Below are 21,199 nucleotides of genomic sequence, written 5' to 3'. Positions count from 1 at the left end.
ATATTTTGCAAATAAAATTCAGTCCCCATAAATGGCATCAGATGAAGAAATAATTGAACCAAGGACCTCGAAGAAGAGGAAGATGGCGTCCTTTATTCAACTCCAGAGTCAGATGATTTTTTAAAATTAAAATCAAAATATCGTGGTGTGTGGGGATGGTTTCCATTTTGATGCATGGCAGTTAACTGGTTAAGATTCTCTCTTTGTCTTTAACCTTTAGCATTTTAATTATGATATGTCTTGGTGTGGGCTCTTTGGATTCATCTTGTTAAGGACTCTATGTGTTTCCTGGACTTATATGTGAACTTCCTTCACAAAGTTAAGGAAGTTTTCTGTCATTATTTTTTCAAGTAGGTTTTCAATTTCTTGCTCCCTCTCTTCTCCTTCCAGCACCTCCATGATGCGAATGTTGGTATGTTTTCAATGATGAAAGAGAATCGTTGATCAGCTGTCTCCTGCATGCCCCCTACTGGGGATTGAGTCCGTAACCCAGGCATCTGCCTGGACTGGAAATCGAACCGTGACCTTCTGGTTCATAGGTCGATGCTCAACCACTGAGCCACACCAACCTGATGAGAAATAATTCTTTATGAAATTTGGCTCTGTGGTTGGATCAGTAGGATCAGAATTTGCTACTGGAAGGAAGAAAATCCTGTGCCTCCTGATGCCCATGATCTCATATGTCTCACTATGGTAGAGAAGAGCTAAAGGGAGCTACCTTCACATGTTCTGTTCAGCCTGATGCTTCTGCAGATCCTTAGACGATAGGGGAGCTTGTTTTCATTTCCATACTCTCCCCATTCCTTCTTCTCCCTCTCCATCTTGCAGCAGGTCCTTGAAGATAAACACAAAAAATAATAATTCAGTTAGGTGAGTTTCCCTTAAACTGTCCATACATTTCAGCAAACCTTCAGATTGGCTTAGAACTGGGGTGATTTCTACCTCCTTCCCAACAGGGGCCATTTACAATGCTTGGAGACATTTTTGATTGTCACTACTGGGGCAAGGGGTGCTGTTGATATAAAGGGAGTAGAGCTAGGGATGCTAATAAACATGCTACCATGCACAGAATAGCATCCTAAAACAAATAATTATTCATTTCCAAATGTCCATAGTACTAAGGACGGGAAACCTGAACTAGAGAGATAAGGCTGGGTAGTCTGTATCAGAAACATCCTTGAGCCACCAGACCTTTCTTATCCTACCCATGGGTTGAGTTGTTCATAACAAAGAGTCTCTAGTTTTCTCTGACCTTTGACATTTATTGTGTCGAAGGTTGAGAAAACCAGTAGATTTTCCCCCCATTTTTTCCCCCTTAGTGTACATGATTTCTCCTCCAAGAAAGGTTGATACTCCTTCATGGCAAACTTGGCCTTAACTCTGGCCTAACAGTTCCTCTTCATTTAATTAGAGATTGAAGGAAGTATAAATGTAAGGCCAAACTTTTAAACTTTTAGGGGAAAATATCCTAAATGTATCTTTTTTCCTCAACCACTCCTGATCTTTCATCCAAAAATGTATTCTGTAGAATTGAGAACTGGTAAAATCACTCGTGACTATGTAGTTTCTCAACTCCATTAGTGCATCTTACCCTTCTCCAAGAAAATGATTCCTGTCCCCCAAATCTTGTCATTTATGATTTTTCTCAAATTCTGAATCAAAAATTAGAATATCACATTACATCAGAAATGTTTTCATTTAGTTAGCAAGCCTCAGTGTCTCCAAGAAAATATTATAAAGTTAGGGGGAAAACAAAAGGACTAAATTAGAATTTAGTGTCTTGAGGGCAGTGATTTCTTATCTTAGTAACTCCATTGCCTGATAGAGTGTCAGGCACATAGTAGGTGTTCAAGAAATGTCTGTCCAGTGAGTGAACAGAACTTGCTGAGCCATGGAAAGTAGACACTGAAATTTCCATAGACTTTCCCAAAATGAGAATAGCTTAAAATCTCAGAGAGATGCTAAACCGTACTAATAGAGTTTGGCTTACAGGATGATAGTAGGATAGCACTTACTGTTGCACAGGTGCCAATAACAAAATACTGCAATAACAAAGATCACAAAAATCCCAACCACTGGGATTAAGATCCAGAGCCAGGACTGATTAAAACGAGAGGGTGTTGGCTCAGCTGTGGAGGAAAAAGAATAGTGTTAGCTCTAATGTGTTTCCAATTGCTTGATACCCATTGTATGCCTCTTATTTTGACAGAACTATAAAGAGTATTTTTCACTTCTTTGCCTGATAAGTTCTCCAATTCTCAGCTGATAGCATTTTCTTTGATAACTCACAAATCAGGTATATACTTGTAGGCAGCTGATATCCGATGTCAGATATTGAATGTGAAAAATAAAAGTAAATTTTTAACTTTTGTACTGAGCTAAGCTAGCATAAAAAGAACTCTAAGGCGATACTTTAAAAGCCACCCTGTCTTTGTATCTCATTTTTATAGCTGATATTACTATGTATTACTAATAATCAGTTGATGTTGTGTTCTAGATGTATCTTATTTTTCCTTATCCAGCTCTGTCATGCTTACTCCCTTTCTCTTAGCATGTTCTCTTAACACACACACACACACACACACACACACACACACACACACACACACATACCTCTTAGTAACTACCTAAAGCATTCATTCTGCATTCATTTTCAGATACACATTTTTCACCATACTGCCTAGAGAGTTTCTGGAATGGTAGAAGAGGCTCAACAAAGAACTAAGAGTGGATGTGGCTTTGTGGCTTGGTATTAGGTAGGATCATCCTGGCTATCAGATGCAGAACACAGGGAACAGAGGGAACACAGGGACACAAGGAAGGATGTAGGTGGGGGATGGGGTGGGTAGAAAGGTGTATGTGGTGCTGCTCTGTCCCTCCTGCTCAGGAGCAGCTGCTACAACATCTATTTTTCAACCCCTTGGGGCAATAGTTAGCAACAACATCTGGAGAAAGGGCAGGAACACAAATGAAAAGGAATATTTGTAGCTCATCCTCTTCCGGTTTTTCTGAAATAGCTTACAATAAATATTAAACACTAACTTATTGTTTCTCATATTTCTGATTACCAAGCCTTGTGGATAAATTTCAAAAGTTGAAATGTTTTCTGCCTTGGACTTCCATGACACCACATTTTTCTGTTTCATCTGGTTGTGACTCAGTTTTTTTTTTTTTTTTTTTTTTGTAGGCTCTTCTTCCTCTTTTTGTCCTTTAAATTTTGTTGTTCCCCATGGTTCCATTTGTTGTCCCATTCTTTTGCCACTGACCCCAGTCCTCTTGGGTGACCTCATCCACACCCAAAGTTTGAAACAATAAAAGATTTCTAAATTTGTATATTATACTAGGGGCCCCATGCACAAAATTTGTGCACAGGGGGTGTGTGTCCCTCAGCCCAGCCTGCACCCTCTCCAATCAGGGACCCCTCGAGGGCAGTTGGACATCCCTCTCACAATCCAGGACTGCTGGCTCCCAACTGCTCACCTACCTGCCTGCCTGATTGCCCTTAACTGCTTCTGCCTGCCAGCCTGATCACTCCCTAACCAATCCCCTGCCAACCTGATCAACATCTAACTGCTCCCCTGCTGTCCCGATTGCCCCTAACTGCCCTCCCCTGCCAGCCTGGTCACCCCTAACTACCCTCCCCTGCCAGCCAGGTTGCCCCTAACTGTCCTCCCCTGCAGGCCTGGTTGCCCCCAACTGCCCTCCCCTGCAGGCCCGGTCACCCCTAACTGCCCTCCCCTGCTGGCCCAATTGCCCCTAACTGCCCTCCCTGCCAGCCTGGTCTCCCTTAACAGTCCTCCCCTGGAGGCTTGGTTGCCCCCAACCGCCCTCTTCTGCTGGCCTAGTCACCCCTAACTGCCCTCCCTTGCCAGCCTGGTCACCCCCAACTGCCCTCCCCTGCAGGCCTGGTCGCCCCCAACTTCCCTCTCCTGCAGGCCTGGTCCCCCCCAACTGCCCTCCCCTGCAGGCCTGGCCACCCCCAACTGCCCTCCCCTGCATGCCTGGTCACCCCCAACTGCCCTCCCCTACAGGCCTGGTCACCCCCAACTGCCCTCCCCTGCAGGCCTGGTTCTCCCAAACTGCCCTCCCTTGCATGCCTGGTTCCCTCCAACTGTCCTCCCCTGCAGGCCTGGTCACCCCCATTGCCCTCCTCTGCCAGCCCGGTCACTCCTAACTGCCCTCCCCTGAAGGTCTGATCGACCCCAACTGCCTTCCCTTGCAGGCCTGGGTCCCCCTCTCCCCCCAATGGTCCTCCCCTGCAGGCCTGGGCCCCCCCAACTGCCCTCCCCTGCAGGCCTGGTCCCCCCCAACTGCCCTCCCCTGCAGGCCCAGTCCCCCACAACTGCCCTCCCCTGCAGGCCTGGTCACCCCTAACTGCCTTCCCCTTTAGGCCTGGTCCCTCCCAACTGCCCTCCCCTGCTGGCCCGGTCTCCCCCAACTGCCCTCCCCTGCAAACCTGGTCCCCCCAACTCCCCTCCCCTGCAGGCCCGGTCACCCCTAACTGCCCTCTCCTCCTGGCTTGATTGCCCACAACTGCCCTCCCCAGCAGGCAATCTTGTGGGTTAGAGTGATGGTCAATTTGCATATTACCTCTTTATTATATAGGATTTCTGATCCCATTTCTGAGCTCTAGATTTGTATTTCCAGCTGTTGACTAGATGGTTGGATGCCAGCACCTCACTTGATTAAAACTGAACTCACTATATTCTTTCCAAAGCATATCTAACACAGATTCTCATATTTCAGTGAGTGGCAACACTATTAGTTACGCAAATAAGAGTGAAGGCTGTGTTTGTGCACAGTAGGCTCTCATGGACTTTCTATTCTATATTCAGAATATCTCTGCGATGGACTCATTTCCCCCAACTCTCTTGTAGCAATGTCCTAGTTTAGGTTTTTCTCATCTCCTACCTACTAGCCTCCATAATGGTTGCTTTGCCTCTGATTTCCTGGACTCTAATAATTCCTACATACTGCCATATCCATTCTAAAATACACACTGATCATAGTGCACCTACCCCCTAGGAGACTAGGACAAGTTGGTTTTTTATTTTTCTCTAAAGTACATGGAGACACCAAGTGATTAATAATGTTGGCCACTATAGACCGGAATGACACCCAAAATAACAAAGAAACTCTTGCTGTTACCTTGGGATTCTGAAAGTTTCAGTTCTGACTCATTCCTGACTTCCTCTGAGAGGTCACTCCCATTCATCCTTAAGCCTCCCTCTGCCTAGAGAGAGGATGTGTGTTTAAGGGAAAGAAGGAGGAACCAGTAACAGCAAGCTGGTTCCGTCACAATGCCAATTAGGAACTTGGTAATACACACAGAGCAGACCCAGAATCCAAGTGCATTATTATGTGAGGACATCTGCACTTATAGTTTATGAGACACTATGTGTGATACTCTCTAATTTACCCCTTACACACACACACACACACACACACACACACACACACACACACACGTGCACACGTGCACACACACAACTTCTAGTACATCAAGGATTAACAAATTTGGCAAGCCCAGACTAAATAATCATAGACCGGATTTATTTAATGAATAAATTTGTTGGTTTTTTTTTTTTTTAGTGGATACTTATAAAGTAAAGCTTTACTCACATTGGCTTGTAACATTTCTATGAACTGCACACCTAAGTTATGTGTGCTTATGCAGTGATCACACACAAATGCATTATTTGCTTTGACTCTAAGTGATGCCTTCAGTCCAGTCAACAAGGTTTGAAGTGTTTATACACTAAAGCTCTCTTACCATAGAGACAACACTAGTATCTAGCAAAATGCTTGCGATGTGGTAACTACCTAAAGATTGAATAAAGGAATGAATAAACACATACACTTAGTCATCTCTTCATTAATCATAGTGAATGTAGACCAAATAGGGCAAAGAACTCATATTTTTTAATTAGACTGAAATAGGATTCTCCTCCTCTTTAGCATGAAGGAAGAATTGAGAGAAGGCCTATTAGGGAAAGGATGATAAAGCTGGTTGTCTAATAATGTCATCTTTAAATATAGCTCCACCTTTTTATTGAAGGGCTACATTCTATTTCCTATAAATTAGCACACTACCATGCACAGGCCAAGTGTGACCTACCACCTATTTTTAAAAATACAATTTTTGTTGGAACATAGCAATGTTCTTCATTTATGTTTTGTCTATGGTTGCTCTCATCCTATAATAGCAGATTTGAGCTGTTGCAAGAGACCATATGACCTATAAGACTGAAGTATTTTCTATCTGGCCCTTTTTTGAAAAATTTTGCCAACCTCTGTCCTAGAATATCATATATACCCATATTCCAAATGTAAATAATGTCCAAAATAAAATATGACTGAAACTGATATTACTGATTTGTGTATTACTTCCCACCTCAGTCATAATCTAAAATTGATTAAATAATGATAAATTAAGTGAAAAGTAATGCTGAATTAATGGATAATATTTACTATATGATTCAGATTAATTTTTACACATTTTTGAGAATACATAAAGATGACTGAGAGAGAGAGGAGTTTGGACTATAAATAAAATCATCAAAATTTGTTATATATTTGAACTATTTTTCCCTGGCAAATTTTATCTCATTATCTTATTGAGGAAAATAAAGAATCCACCTCAAGACAGAAAGATCTAGAGTAAATCATTCACTAGAATGAACTATGAGACTATCTAAAATATCTTCTCTACTACAGTTAAGACAAGAGGAACTCATAAGACACACTATACATTATATATTATACTCTACACTTACATACTACTGTATAGTAAACTCAGTGTATTGTTTCCTACTATGTAGCCACAAAACACATTGTTAGGAGTGGGGCTGGGAGGTGGAAAGAGGCCTGTCGTTTCTCTATATAATCAGGCATACAAGTAAGACATGCATCTCGAGTATCTGGGTTCCCTTGTAACAGCCCATTATGGGTTTGTCATGCATAAATTTATATAAACCCAACCTTTTCCATTTTATATTTTCAGGTGATTTCACTTCTTGAGAAAAGAGAATCCTCTAAGTTTACCATTTTTAAAGTATCTGGTCACGATATTTGCTCAAAAAAGACCTATTTTTTCAGGCATTGTCCACGGTTGCTTTTATTCATCTCCTTCACTAGACTTGGTTCTGAATGAACCAGTAGTTCTTTAAACACACTGTCACCCACAAAAGACAGTGATTGACGCCATGGGACCAAGGAGAGGCGATACCCAAAAAGAAACTGCCAAAGCCCTGAGGGCAGTTCCTAAGAAGGACAAATATTAGTGCTTTCAAGCACAACAACATTGTCATCATAAGTTCCTTACATGGACTCTAAATTTTAGAATGTTTATTAAAGAAAATAAAATTAATCTATTAACATAGTCATACCTTGTACAGTGGGTGACCTTAATATGTCACAATAACATTTTATTTCATTTTATTTGCACGTCTAAAATACAGTCCAAGTCGATATGCACAATTCTAAACTGTACCGGGTTGAATTATTTTCCTTTTAGATTCTCCACAGTAGAAACTTCCCAGGACGTGACTTACATTTTTGCCAGTTGAAGATCTGTGATACTGTTGAGTTTCCATACTTGACAAGACATGTGAAGCTGTGGTTGTTTGTCACATTGAAGTCCAGTTCACTGCTAATAGTGTAGAGCTCAGTTTGAAGGTCTTGGGAAACTGTTGTGCTGATGGTATTTAATTCTTTTCCCTTTTCCAACCAGGAGAGGTGAGGCTTTGGAAAACCTCCAGAGGTTAAACAAAAAAATTTTTTGATGTTTGTAGCAGGGTTTCCAAGCTCAGTTATACTTGGGACAGGAAAGTCAGCTAAAGAAAGAACAAGAATATAAGTATATACCATTATATCTGTGTGTGTCTTTGTGTGTGGGTGTTAGATATATTTTTTATTTTTTTCTTTGGGGGTTGTTATCCTATATAATAAAAGGCTAATATGCTAATAGACCAAACAGCCGAATAAACGAACAACCAGTTGCTATGACGTGCACTGACCACCAGGGGCCGTGCATTGACCATGGTGGGTGTCGGTTGTGGTGGGATGGTAGAGCAGGTGAGCGGGGGAACCAGACCAAGGTGGGGTACCATTTGCTGTCATTGTGGCGAGCCTCTGGTGGTTACTGAAAATTCTTTGCTCCTGCATGCCATGGTCCTGCCTGGCACTTACCCCTGCTGCCGGCACCGGCCCCACTTGCACCCACTGCCTGCACTGGCCTTGATTGCTCAGCATTGTCAGCAGGTCAGCAGGTGCGAGCAGTGGCTGCAAGCCCCGATCGCCCCTGAGGGCTTCTCCACCTCCCCCTGCTCCTGAGGGGCTATTGGGGCAACAGCTGCAGCTTGCACCCACTGACGACGTCGGCCCTGTTTGCACTCGCTGCTGGCAACAGTCCCAATTGCTCTGCGCCATCAGCAGGTGTGAGTGGGGTCTGCGCTGTCAGCACCTGGGAGCAGTGGCGGTGGGAGCGGGACTGCCAGCAGACAGGGGACCGGGGCAGTGGTGGGAGGGGCTGGGCAGGGGTGCAGAGGATGGGCCAAGACCCGCCCCTGTGCCCACTGAAGCCTCGTAGCCCACAGTTCCTTTCAAGGTGCAGGAATTCATGCACTGGGCCCCTAGTATTTTTAACCTTTTGCACTCGGATGTCGAGTGTGACTCGACAGGGTTAGCATTAGAATAAAGGAATCGAGAAAAAAGCAAGCGAGTGCAAATGGTTAATAAAGTATCTAGCTTTAATAAGAATGCAAACATTAGATATAATTTACAATTTCCCATAAGTCAGTAGTTATGTATAATCCAAAGACTGACTTGGGAATTCTTCATCACTTTTTAAAAAACTTTTATTATTATTATTATTATTATTATTATTATTATTATTATTATTATTTTAATCCTCACCCCAGGATATTTTTCCATTGATTTTTAGGGAAAATGGAAGAGAGAGGGAAAGACAGAGATACATCAACGTGAGAGAAACACATCGACTGGTTGCCTCTGACCAAGACCAGGGTCCAAGGAGCCTGCAACCAAGGTACGTGCCCTTGCCCAGAATCGAACCTAGGACCCTTTGGTTCACAGGTTGATGCTCTTCATCACTTTTGATAGAAGTAGGAAGGCAGTTATTAGAGAAAAAAGAAGTAGCTTCATGTGAAGAAATATTGACACATTTGTAAGAACTGAAGAGAAAAATAACATGCAACATTTATTGAGCTCTTAATGCTTGTTAGGTCTGGACTTTTCCTCATTTTTGTCTTTACAACAACCCTGGGACGTAGATTGTAGACAAATAAAAGATCAAATATCACTAATTTCATATGATTTAATCTAATTTTCATCCTATATAATAAAAGCCTAATATGCAAAGTGTCCAGTTGTCTGGTCATCTGTTTAACCAATCAAAGTGTAATATGCTAATCATATGCTAAGGCCACTCAACTGCTTGCTATGACATGCACTGACCACCAGAGGGCAGACGCTCCAACCAGTAGGTTAGCTTGCTGCTGGGGTCTGGCCGATTGGGACTGAGTGAGATGGGCCAGACATGCCCTTGAGCCCTCCTGCAGTCTCTCCCTGGCTGGCCAACCTCCCTCATCCCTCCCTGGCCTCAATTGTGCACCGGTGGGGTCCCTCGGCCTGTCCTGTACTCTCTCACAATCTGGGACCCCTCGGGGTATGTTGGAGAGCCAGTTTTGGTCCGATCCCACCGACTGAACGGTGGAACAACTGGTTGCTGTGATGTGCACTGATCACCAGGGGGCAGATGCTCAATGTAGGAGCTGTCCCCTGGTGGTCAGTGTGCTCCCTCACAGGGGGAGTGCCACTCAGCCAGAAGCTGGGCTCATGGATGGCGAGACCAGCGGCCGTAGTGGAAGCTTCTCCTGCCTCTGCAGCTGAGCTAAGGATGTCCGACTGATGGCTTAGGCACGCTCCCCAGGGACATCCCCTGAGGGCTCCTGGACTGTGAGAGGGTACAGGCTGGGCTAAGGGACCCCCCTTGAGTGCACAAATTTCATGCACCAGGCCTCTAGTTTTATAAATAATGAAGTTGTGGTCTAATCATAAACAGTAAGTGGCAGAACTGGTATTTGAATCCAAGTTTTTCAGGTACCAGAGCCTTCCCTTTCCTTGTCTTTCTTTCTTGTACTTTGTTTCCTTTCCTTTCAACCTGATTTTTAAGGTCACAAAGTGGCTCTCTTTTATTTGTCTGTGAACACCTATGAACCCATCAGCCAACTCGAGAACCAGCACACTGACAGTAACTTATGTAAACATTCTTGTGTAGTCTCAGCTCTCCTGTCTCTTTCTTCCCACACCTGAAGTAACCACTTTCCTAGAGTTTGTTTAGCACTCTCTTTCTTTTTCAAAAGTAGTCTTTTAATCAGGTATTCTTCTGTCCAAATTGTACACTAGTAAGCCTGTGATATTGAACATTAGCCTTTGCTAACCCCTCTTGCAATTCTTATATGCCTTAATAGGATAGAAAGGCCTTCCCAGCATTCCCCCAAGAGATGGGAGGCACTCCTACATTTGCACAGTTGAGCCCCAATAAGATACTAAAGTGCATAGATATCAATGTGTCTCTCTCACATCAGTGTTTCTCTCTCTTTCTGTTCCTCCCCCTCCCTTCCATTCTCTCTAAAATCAATGGAAAAAATATTCTCAGGTGAGGATTAGCCAAAATAAATAAGTAAATAAATGAATGAATGAATAAAATAAATAAGTAAATAAAGTGTATACAAAGCAAAGCACAGTGGAATGACTGCGGAAAACACAGAAGAAAGCTCTCCTCACCTCTTCCTCACTTATTCTTAGACTTAAAGAATTTCTACTGCCCAGCCGTCATTTCTCAGTGGTTGAGCGGCAACCTATGAACCAGGAGGTCACAGTTTGATTCTGGTCTGGGCACATGTCTAGGTTGCAGGCTCGATCCCCAATAAGGGGCATGTAGGAGGCAGCGATCAATGATTCTGTCTCATCATTGATATTTCTATATTTCTCTTCCTTTCCCTTCCTATCTAAAATCAATTAAAAATATAAAAATTTCTACTTTTCAGCATGAATGTGGGGAATCAATCTCCCTATATTTCATTCCATAGTTTTCTTTTCAGAATTCTGAGTCCCAAAGAGACTCAGTGATGGCAATGTGATCATCAAGAGCAGCTTTTAAACCCAGTTTTGCCTTTTAACCCTGGACCAATCACTTAACCACTTTCAGTCTTAGCTTGCTCAACTGTGGGATGCAGGTAATAATAACTACTTTGCAGAATTGAAGGAATTAAATTACATCATTAAGCTAAATTACATAGCACACAGCTGACACAAAGGAAGTTAGTTAGTAGACTGATTTATGTGCATCTTAAATTTGCCCTCTCTCAGATGAGTCTCCTCATTTACATCAGGTTGTCAGGTGAAAGTTCCAGGGCTGCCTGGTAGCACTGTGAATAATAAGAGAAAGGGGAAGTGATGATGAGTGCTTATAGCTGCCAAGAAAAGAAAAAATTTGGATTTGGCTAGAGGTGAAGTCACCTCTTTTTTGAATTAACCTTGTTTCTAAATTAAGTCTGACATTTTCCTGAGCCATTTTTAGTTGACATTAATATTTCCTACCCTTGTAATGTATCCTATAAGATCAAATCCTTGCACTAGTAGTTGACATTAAGAATATTTCTTTTTACCAAAGAGATTAAAGAAGAAATTAAAAACATCCTGGAAATGAATGACAATGAAAACACAACAATCCAAGACCTATGGGACACAGTGAAAACAGTCTTGAGAGGGAAGTTCATAGCATTACAGGCCTACCTCAAAAAAACAAGAAAAGCTGGTAGTAAATTATTTACCTCTACAACTTAAAGAATTAGAAAGAGAGCAACAAGAAAGGCACAGAGTTAGCAGAAGGAAGGAGATAATAAAGATCAGAGCAGAAATAAATGACATAGAGACCAAAAAAAAAAAAAAAATACAAAAGATCAATGAAACCAAGAGCTGGCTCTTTGAAAGGATAAACAAGATTGATGAACCTCTAGCCAGTCTCACCAGGAAGCAGAGAGAGATGACCCAAATAAACAAAATCAGAAATGAAAGAGGAAAAATAACAATAGACCCCACAGAAATACAAAGGATTGTAAAAAAATACTATGAGCAACTCTATTCCAACAAACTAAACAACCTAGAGGAAATGGACATATTCCTAGAAAAATATGATCTTCCAAAACTCAACCAAGAAGAATAAAAAAATCTCAAAAGGCCAATAACTATGGAGGAAATTGAAGCAGTCATCAAAAAACTTTCAACAAATGAAAGCTCAGGCCAGACAGCTTCACAGGGGAGTTTTACCAAACATTCAAAGAATAACTGAAACCTCTCCTCAGACTATTCTAAAAAATTCAAGAGGAAGGCACACTTCCAAATGCTTTCTTTGAAACCAGCATTACCCTAATTCCAAAGGACACTACAAAGAAAGAGAATTACAGGCCAATATCCCTGATGAACATAGATGCTAAAATCCTCAACAAAATGCTAGCAAATTGGATCCAGCATGACATTAGAAAGTTGATACATCATGACCAAGTGGGATTTATTCCAGGGATGCAAGGCTGGTACAAAATCCGCAAATCAATAAACATGATACACCACATAAACAAATTGAGAGACAAAATCACATAATCATATCAATTGATGCAAAAAAGGCATTTGACAAAATCCAACACCCTTTCCTGATAAAAACTCTCAGCAAAGTGGGAATAGAGGGATCATACCTCAACATAATAAAAGCCTTATATGACAAACCTACAGCCAACGTCATACTCAATGGGCAAAAACTAAACTCATTTCCTCTAATAATGGGATCAAGACAGGGATGCCCACTTTTACCACTCCTGTTCTATATAGTACTGGAAGTGCTAGCCATAGTGATCAGACAAGAAGAAGAAATAAAAGGCATCCAAATTGGAAAAGAAGAAGTAAAACTGTCCTTATTTGCAGATGACATGATACTATACATAGAAAACCCCAAAGAATCCATCAAAAAACTACTAGACCTAATAAATCAATTCAGCAATGTAGCAGGATACAAAATTAACACCCAGAAATCTATGGACTTTTTATACACTAATAATGAACTCACAGAAAGTGAAACTAAAAAAAAAAAAATCCCATTTACCATTGTACCAAAAAAAAAAAATTTAAGATATCTAGGAATAAACTTAACTAAGGAGGTAAAAGACCTGTACTCTGAAAACTACAGGACATTGAAAAAAGAGATAGAGGAAGACATAAACAAATGGAAGAACATACCATGTTCATAGATTGGTAGAATCAACATCATTAAAATGTCCATACTACCCAAAGCAATCTATAGATTCAATGCAATCCCCATTAAAATACCAATGGCATACTTCAAAGACTTAGAACAAACTCTCTAAAAATTCATCTGGAATAAAAAGAAGACCCCAAATAGCTGCAGCAATCTTGAGAAAGAAGAAAGTTGGAGGGAGCACAATACCAGATATCAAACTATACTACAAAGACACTGTTCTCAAAAATTCCTGGTACTGGCACAAGAACAGACATATAGATCAATGGAACAGAACAGAGAACCCATAAATCAGCCCAAGCCATTATACATGATTAATATTTGACAAGGAGGCAAGAGCATACAATGGAGGCAAGATAGTCTCTTCAATAAATGGTGTTGGGAAAATTGGACAGATACATGCAAAAAAATGAAACTAGACCACCAACTTATGCCATACACAAAAATAAACTCAAAATAGATGAAGGACTTAAACGTAAGAAGGGAAACCATAAAAATCTTAGAAGAAGTCATAGGCAGCAAAATAGCAGACATTTGTCATAGCAATATCTTTACTGATACAGTTCCTAAGGCAATGTAAACTAAGGAGAAAATAAACAAATGGGACTACATCAAAATAAAAAGCTTCTGCACAGCAAAAGAAACCATAAACAAAACAACAAGAAAGCCCACTGCATGGGAGAACATATTTGCCAATGTTACCTCCGACAAGTGTTTACTCTCTAAAATTTATAGGGAACTCATACAACTTAACAAAATGAAGAATAGCAATCCAATCAAGAAATGGACAAGGGATCTAAAAAGACACTTTTTGAAAGAGGACATACAGAAGGCCAAGAAACACATGAAATCATGCTCAAAGTCACTAATCATCAGAGAGATGCAAATCAAAACAACAAGGAGGTACCATCTCACACCTGTCAGAATGGCTATTATCAACAAATCAACAAATGACAAGTGCTGGCGAGGATGCAGAGACAAAGGAACTCATTTGCACTGCTGGTGGGAATGCAAACTGGTGCAGCCACAGTGAAAAAAAGTATGGCATTTCCTTAAAAAATTAAAAATAGAACTTACATTGGACCCAGTAATCCCACTTCTAGGAATATATTCCAAGAAAACAGAAACACCAGTCAGAAAGGATATATGCACCCCTATGTTCATGGCAACACAATTTACAATAGCTAAGATTTGGAAATAGCCTAAGTGCCCATCAGCAGATGAGTGGGTTAGGAAACTGTGGTACATCCACACAGTGGAATGTAAAAAAGAAGAAATTTGAAACAGCATGGATGGAACTGGAGAGCATTATGCTAAGCGAAATAAGCCAGTCAGAGAAAGATAAATATCACATGATCTCATTCATTTGTGGAATATAATGAACAACATAAACTGATGGAAAAAAAATAGAACCAGAGTCATAGAAGCATCAAACAGACTGTCCAACCTATGAGGGAAGGCGGGGGGTGAGAGGGTAAGAGATCAACCAAAGACTTGTGTGCATGCATATGAGCATAACCAATGGACACAGACGCGGGAGGAGAAGTGAGGGCATATGCTGGGGGGTGGAGGCGGGGGGAAAAGGAGACTTATGTAATAGTGTAAACAATAAAGAATTTAAATTAAAAAAAAAAAAGAATGTTTCCCCCCCTGGTCGGTTGCTCAGGCGTTAGAGCATTGATTCCCAACTTTTTTTTGACCATGCCTCACCTAAGCATCTCCAAAATCCTGATGCACCACCTCCTGTGACATATAATTCTTATTATTCCAAAAGTGAACTCCTATTCACATGGAGGGAACCTAAAAGGCCATTAACTTGGTCTAAACAAACTTCCAAAGTACATGGCATCCATAAAAGAGAAAAATAAAAGAAAGAAAGGACAGTTGAAGTACTGAGGAAGAAATCACTGAGAAATTGTTAAAAATCCTATCTAATAAAAGAGTAATATGTAAATTAACTGTCACTCCATGACAAATATGGCAGTGCCCATAGTGGCTGGGGCAGGACGCTGGCGGTGTCGCCCCGGCAATGCGAGCCCAGTGTCCGTGCCCCGGCCACGTGGAGGGAGGGGAGGGGAGGGGCCTCGGGCCAGAAGTGGAAGCCAAGAGCACAGGGAGCACCAGGAATGCTGGGAAATGTGGTTCTGCTGGCAGACAAATTGCTTGATCTCCTAGACACTTGAGCAAAGTGAGCCTGGAGCAAGTTACTGTTGCGGGTTGGGGATGGAGGGAAAGCAAAGGTGAGAGACATAAGTCAGAGTGTGGAGGAAAAATTAAAAGGAAGATATCCTGCAACTTCTAGGAAATCTCCACCAATGGAATAAAGAAAAAAAAAAAAGAGCTCTATTATTCTGTGAGCACCAAACCAGACTGGGCTGGAGTCTCACACAATTCGCTCATATGATTGCAAAGACAGACAGAAACTTCACTCTTTCATGTACCCAGGCAGATACAATGCACAACATGCACGTTTTCACGGAAGAGGACTTAACAGCACCGTTTGCTATACACCCTTTGGTAAGTCACCTTTTTGGTGGCCATCTGTGTTAGTTAATTGCCATAATCGAGAGTAAAAATTAAAACTTTTCTATCTCTATGACAAGCAGGTCCTTACAACTTGGAGCAAGGCAACTATCCTACCTAATAAAAGAGTAATATGCAAATTGACCCTAACTCTGCTACACCCACCAGCCACACCCACCAGCCACACCCACCAGCCAATCAGGAGCAAATATGCAAATAAACCCAACCAAGATAGCTACAGCCACAGAGAGCAGGAGGGAGGCTTGGGTTTCCCCGGTAACAAAGGAAGCCAAGCTTTCTGCCTCCACTCAAAGCTACAAAGTTTCAATTATAGAAGGTAAACAAATCCAAACAGAAATGGCGGCAGCCACTGAGCTGGAAAGAGCAGGAGGCAATGGTTACCCCCGGCAATGTAGGAAGCAAAGCTTCTGCAGCCCTGGCTGGCCTAGGCCTCCGCTCCAGGCTACAAAGTTTCAATTGTAGAAGATAAATAAATCCCAGATACCAGGGCCTCTGCTTGGGTCGCCAGGGGGTATGGCTGGCCTGAAAACCACCACAGGCCCCTCACTCAGGCCACCCCACACCCCAAGGGAAGCCCCACCCTGATCCAGGATACCCTTCAGGGCAAACCAGCTGGCCCCCACCCATGCACCTGGCCTCTATCCTATCTAATAAAAGAGTAATATGCATATTGACCATTACTCCATCACACAAGATGGCTGCCCCCATGTGGTCAAAGATCCTGCCCCCATGTGGACATAAGATGGCCGGCACAAGATGGCCAGCAGAAGAGGGCAGTTGGGAGGGACCAGGCCTGCAAGGGAGGGCAGTTGGGGGCAATCAAGCCTGCAGGGGAGAGCAGTTAGGGGTGACCAGGCCAGCAGAGGAGGGAAGTTGAGGGTGACCAAGCCTGCAGGGAAGGGCAGTTGGGTAGGACCCAGGCCTGCAGGGGAGAGCAGTTGCGGGGGGACCAGGCCTGTAGGGGAGGGCAGTTAGGGGTGACCAGGCCTAAAGGGGAGGGAAGTTAGGGGCAAACACACTGGCAGGGGAGCAGTTAGGCATCAATCAGGCTGGCAGGGGAGTGGTTAGCAGGTGATCAGGCTGGCAGGCAGAAGCGGTTAGGGGCAATCAGGAAGGCAGGCAGGCGAGCAGTTGGGAGCCAGCAGTCCTGGATTGTGAGAGGGATGTCTGACTGCCCATTTAGGATCGGGCCTAAACGGGCAGTGGGATTGGTGGGATCAGGCCTAAATGGGCAGTTGGACATCCCTCAAGGGGTCCCAGATTGGAGAGGGTGCAGGCTGGCCTGAGGAACACCCCCACCCCCACCCCCCGTGCATGAATTTCGTGCACCAGGCCTCTAGTCCTAGCTAATAAAAGAGTAATATGTAAATTGACCGCACTTTTGCTACACCCAAGCCATGCCCACCAGCCAATCAGGGCGAGTATGCAAATTAACCCAACCAAGATGGCAGTTAATTTGTATATTAAGACAGTGTAGAAAGAAGCCAAGTGCTGCGGAAGGGAGCGAAGCTCCGGAGAAGCAAGCAAGCGGGGCATGGGAGAAGGAAGAGAAGCAGGAGGGGCAGGTCGAGGGAAGAGAAGCAGGCGGGGCGGGGAGAGGGAAGAGATGCAGGCGGGGTGGGGGAGAAGGAAGAGAATCAGGCAGGCCAGGGGAGAGGGAAGAGAATCAGGCAGGCCAGGGGAGAAGGAAGCGAAGCAGGAGGGGAGAGAGAAGAGAAGCAGGCGGGGCAGGGGAGAGCACAGCAGGAAGCTCTATTACAGGAATCTTCCTGCAACAGGCTACTAGTAATCTATAATTAAAAAGTGTAATATGAAGGGCAATGAGGCAGGCAGGCAGAGGCAGTTAGGGGTGATCAGGCAGGCAGGCAGAGGTGGTTAGGAGTGATGAGGCAGGCAAGCAGAGTGGTTAGGGGAAATCAAGCAGGCTGGCAGGCAGAGGTGGTTAGGGGTGATGAGGCAGGCAGGCAGGCAGAAGTGGTTATGGGTGATGAGGCAGGCAAGCAGAGTGGTTAGGGGAAATCAAGCAGGCTGGCAGGCAAGCAGTTAGGAGCCAGCGGTCCTGGATTGTTAGAGGTGCAAGCAGGACTGAAGGATCGCCGCCCCCCCCCTCAATTTCATGCACTGGGCCTCTAGTAATAATAATAATATGAAGTGATATGAAAAAATAGCAAATAAAGTTTCAAAACATAGTAGAGAACTGATATGCAGAAATGTGTCACAATATATATTTATATACTGTATACGAGGCCGCTAGAACCATAAGAAATGCAAATAATGTACTACTAATAACTTATTCTTGAATTGTCCCCCTTAAAAATCAAATTTCCCCCCTGTGGGATGTGTGCCCCACATTGGGAACCACTGGGATAGAGTGTTGGCCTGGCCTGTGGACTGAAGGGTCGCAGGTTCCATTCCCAGTTAAAGGCATATACCTCAGCTGCAGGTTCAATCCCCGGGGATGCAGCAGGAGGCAACCAATCGTGTCTGTCTGTCTGTCTGTCTGTCTGTCTCTCCCCCTCCCTCCCACCCTCGCCCCTCCTTTCCACTTTCTAAAAATCAATGGAAAAAATATCCTCAGGCCAAAGATTTAAGAAAAAAAGTTGTTACCTTAATACATCAAACACTAAACACTTTTTAAAAGTAATATTTCCTTTGCTTCTCATAATATCAGTATATCATGTGTTACAACCTAGAATAACAAATCCAAGTAACTCATGTCCTAAATTAATAATTCTAGTTCATTTCTGCACTCTGCTTTTCTGAGAAATAGATAAACCTCAAGGATGCTATTAATACCAGGGATTTGATTAAAAATCATCTTTTCAAGTTCTGGCTCCACTTGGAACAGCCTCAGCTCTGTCTCCTATCCCTTTCCTAAGGTCATCTGTTTAGAATAACAGGTCCCCATCAAAGAATTACTCCTCTGATTCTCATTTTATTCAACCAACCCAAGTTTTCAACATTCTTAATGGGTAATGTAAAAATATTAGGAGAGGAAGAGGTGCACATGTTTTAGAAGGTTAAAATCCATTAACCAAATTGATCTGTTAACTAGTACAACTAGTTCCTCATTGTACTGGTTAATGGAGGCTTTCATATGTGCTGTGCTGTATGATATTATTTTGCAGTCTTAGGCAAATGTAGAGAAACCAACTTGCCCTGGTTAGCCTGAGGTTTTTCCAGTTTTACCATGAAAACCAGGGACTGAGGAAACCCTCCAGTCCTGGGCAAAACAGGGTAGTTGGTCACCCTAACCAACTGAGTGACTGTTTAACTTCTTGTTTCTCAAACTGTGGTCCTCAGCAGCCGTGCAGGCATCACCTGGAAGCTTGTTAGAAGTGCAGCATTGCAGATCCCACTGAGACCTGCTGCATTTGGATTTGCATTTTAACAGGCTCCTCAGGTCAGAGGCACATTCCCATCTGAGAAGCACTGCTCTCGTGGGCTCCACTGGAAACATCAGGATTGGTTCTGGGTCAAATTAAGCAGGTGAAGTTTCCCCTTTTGTCTTCCCTTACCTGATCTTGGTGCCCCACCCTCTTCTGAGGTTCCCAGGACTCTCCTTGGTCCCTCACTGTAATATGCTACTAGGGCTTGTCCTCCCTGAAACTCTGCCTCTTTTCTATCCCAGTGTGCATGTCCTGGGTCTACTCTCTGGGTATTCTGCTAGAGGAATATGTATCTAATGTAATGAATTGATATAGACTAATATGTTTGTGGTGCCACATCCTTTAGGTAACACATTTTCCTTATTAATAAACAGGGGTCTTGGTGGGAAGTGGGTGTGTGTGGGGTGTGTGTGTGCCGAAACTAGCAGAAGAGGCCATAATGGCAGGAACTCCCAGGAATCAGTGCAGGTCAGAACTTTGGAAGAAGTGGGCGTCTTAGAACTCCTCAAATCCCACCATCCTGTATTTCCTCTCTCCACAAGTAGGAAATACACAGAGTGAGGTTTAAGACAATTCCATGTAACTTTGGCTTACCTCCTAAATGTTAGGTGTGATCTGGACACTACAGATCACAGCTAAAGACCAAAGCAGGGAAGAACAATGAAGAATTTACTACATTGTCTATTATCAAGGTTAATCATTATCTTTTAAAATACTATTTTTGTATCCTCACCCAAGGATATGTTCATTAATTTAGAGAGAGAAGAAAAAAGAGAGAGAGGAACATCAATGTGAGAGGAAAACATTGATTGGCTGCCTTCCACATGCCCCTCCCCTCCACGGGGGATGGAAACCACAACTTTTGGTGCACAGGACGATGGTCCAACCAACTGAGCCACCTGGCCAGGGCCATTATCTTTTTTGTTGTTGATTTTCTTTTTGTATGTTTTCAATTACACATGACATTCAATATCATATTAGGTTCAGGTGTATAGCATAGTGCTGAGACATCAATATAATTAAGAAGTGATTCCCCCCAATAAATCTAAAGCCCACCTGGCACCATACATAATTATTATAATACTAGAGGCCCGGTGCATGAAAATTCATGCACTGGAGTGTGGGGGGGGGGGTCCCTCAACTTGGCCTGCCCCCTCTCACAGTCCAGGAACCATTAGGGGTGGGAGGTGACCCAGCAATCAGGGGAAAGCAATGCCCTATCACACCTCTGCTGCTGCCACTGCCAGCAGTGCAAGCCTCATCCAGCCCTGGTTACCTGAGCCTCAGGCGGCCCTGGGCAGCTGGGCAGCCAACATTCAAGGCTTGCCTGCACCTCAGGCTGGCCCTGGGCGGCTGAGGGGCTGAGGGGACTGGAGGACTCTGGAGGCAGGCGCTGAGCGGCTGGGCCTGCCTAGGGGCGGGCCCGGCTTTGCCATGCGCCTGACACCCTGGCGGGGCTGAGGGGACTGGGCGCAGCCATCTTGTGGCTGTGGGCACTGCCATCTTTGGGGGAGGGACAGTCAATTAGCATATTCACTCCTTATTGGCCGTGGATGCTGCCATCTTTGCGATGGTGTGAGGGTCAATTAGCATATTATCTCTTTATTAGATAGGATTATCTTTTATTTTAAAATATATTTTATTGATTTTTTTACAGAGAAGAAGGGAGAAAGATAGAAACATCGATGAGGGAGAAACATCAATCAGCTGCCTCCTGCACACCCCCTACTGGGGATGTGCCTGCAACCAAGGTACATGCCCTTGACTGGAACTGAACCTGGGACCTTTCAGTCCGAAGGCCGATGCTCTATCCATGAGCCAAACCAGTTAGGGCAGGATTATCTTTTATTAAGAGGTTTGGTTTCCATTAAAAGCTCAACCACCCAGAAAGAAAAAGAAATGTGTTTGCATTTTAAGCGTGAGGACACGGCCC

The 21,199-nt window shown here is 43.4% G+C and overlaps 1 protein-coding gene across 1 annotated transcript in view; it reads right to left on the bottom strand.

Annotated features, from left to right (window-relative positions):
• Nucleotides 1-757: 757 nt before the first annotated feature.
• CD80 (CD80 molecule) overlaps nucleotides 758-21,199 on the bottom strand; it is a gene marked incomplete at both ends in the record, with an annotated part of 32,290 nt that continues 11,848 nt past the window's right edge. The window contains 3 exons of the mRNA XM_079767229.1: nucleotides 758-834; nucleotides 2,016-2,129; nucleotides 7,554-7,835. Coding sequence (XP_079623355.1) covers nucleotides 758-834; nucleotides 2,016-2,129; nucleotides 7,554-7,835 — 473 coding nt within the window. The remainder of the gene's footprint in view (nucleotides 835-2,015; nucleotides 2,130-7,553; nucleotides 7,836-21,199) is intronic.

Source organism: Cnephaeus nilssonii (genome assembly GCF_951640355.1).
Source record: "Cnephaeus nilssonii genome assembly, chromosome: 3".
Classification (NCBI taxonomy): domain Eukaryota; kingdom Metazoa; phylum Chordata; class Mammalia; order Chiroptera; family Vespertilionidae; genus Cnephaeus; species Cnephaeus nilssonii.
Note: the sequence above shows the minus strand (reverse complement) of the source record. Positions and strands in the feature narration are given on the sequence as shown.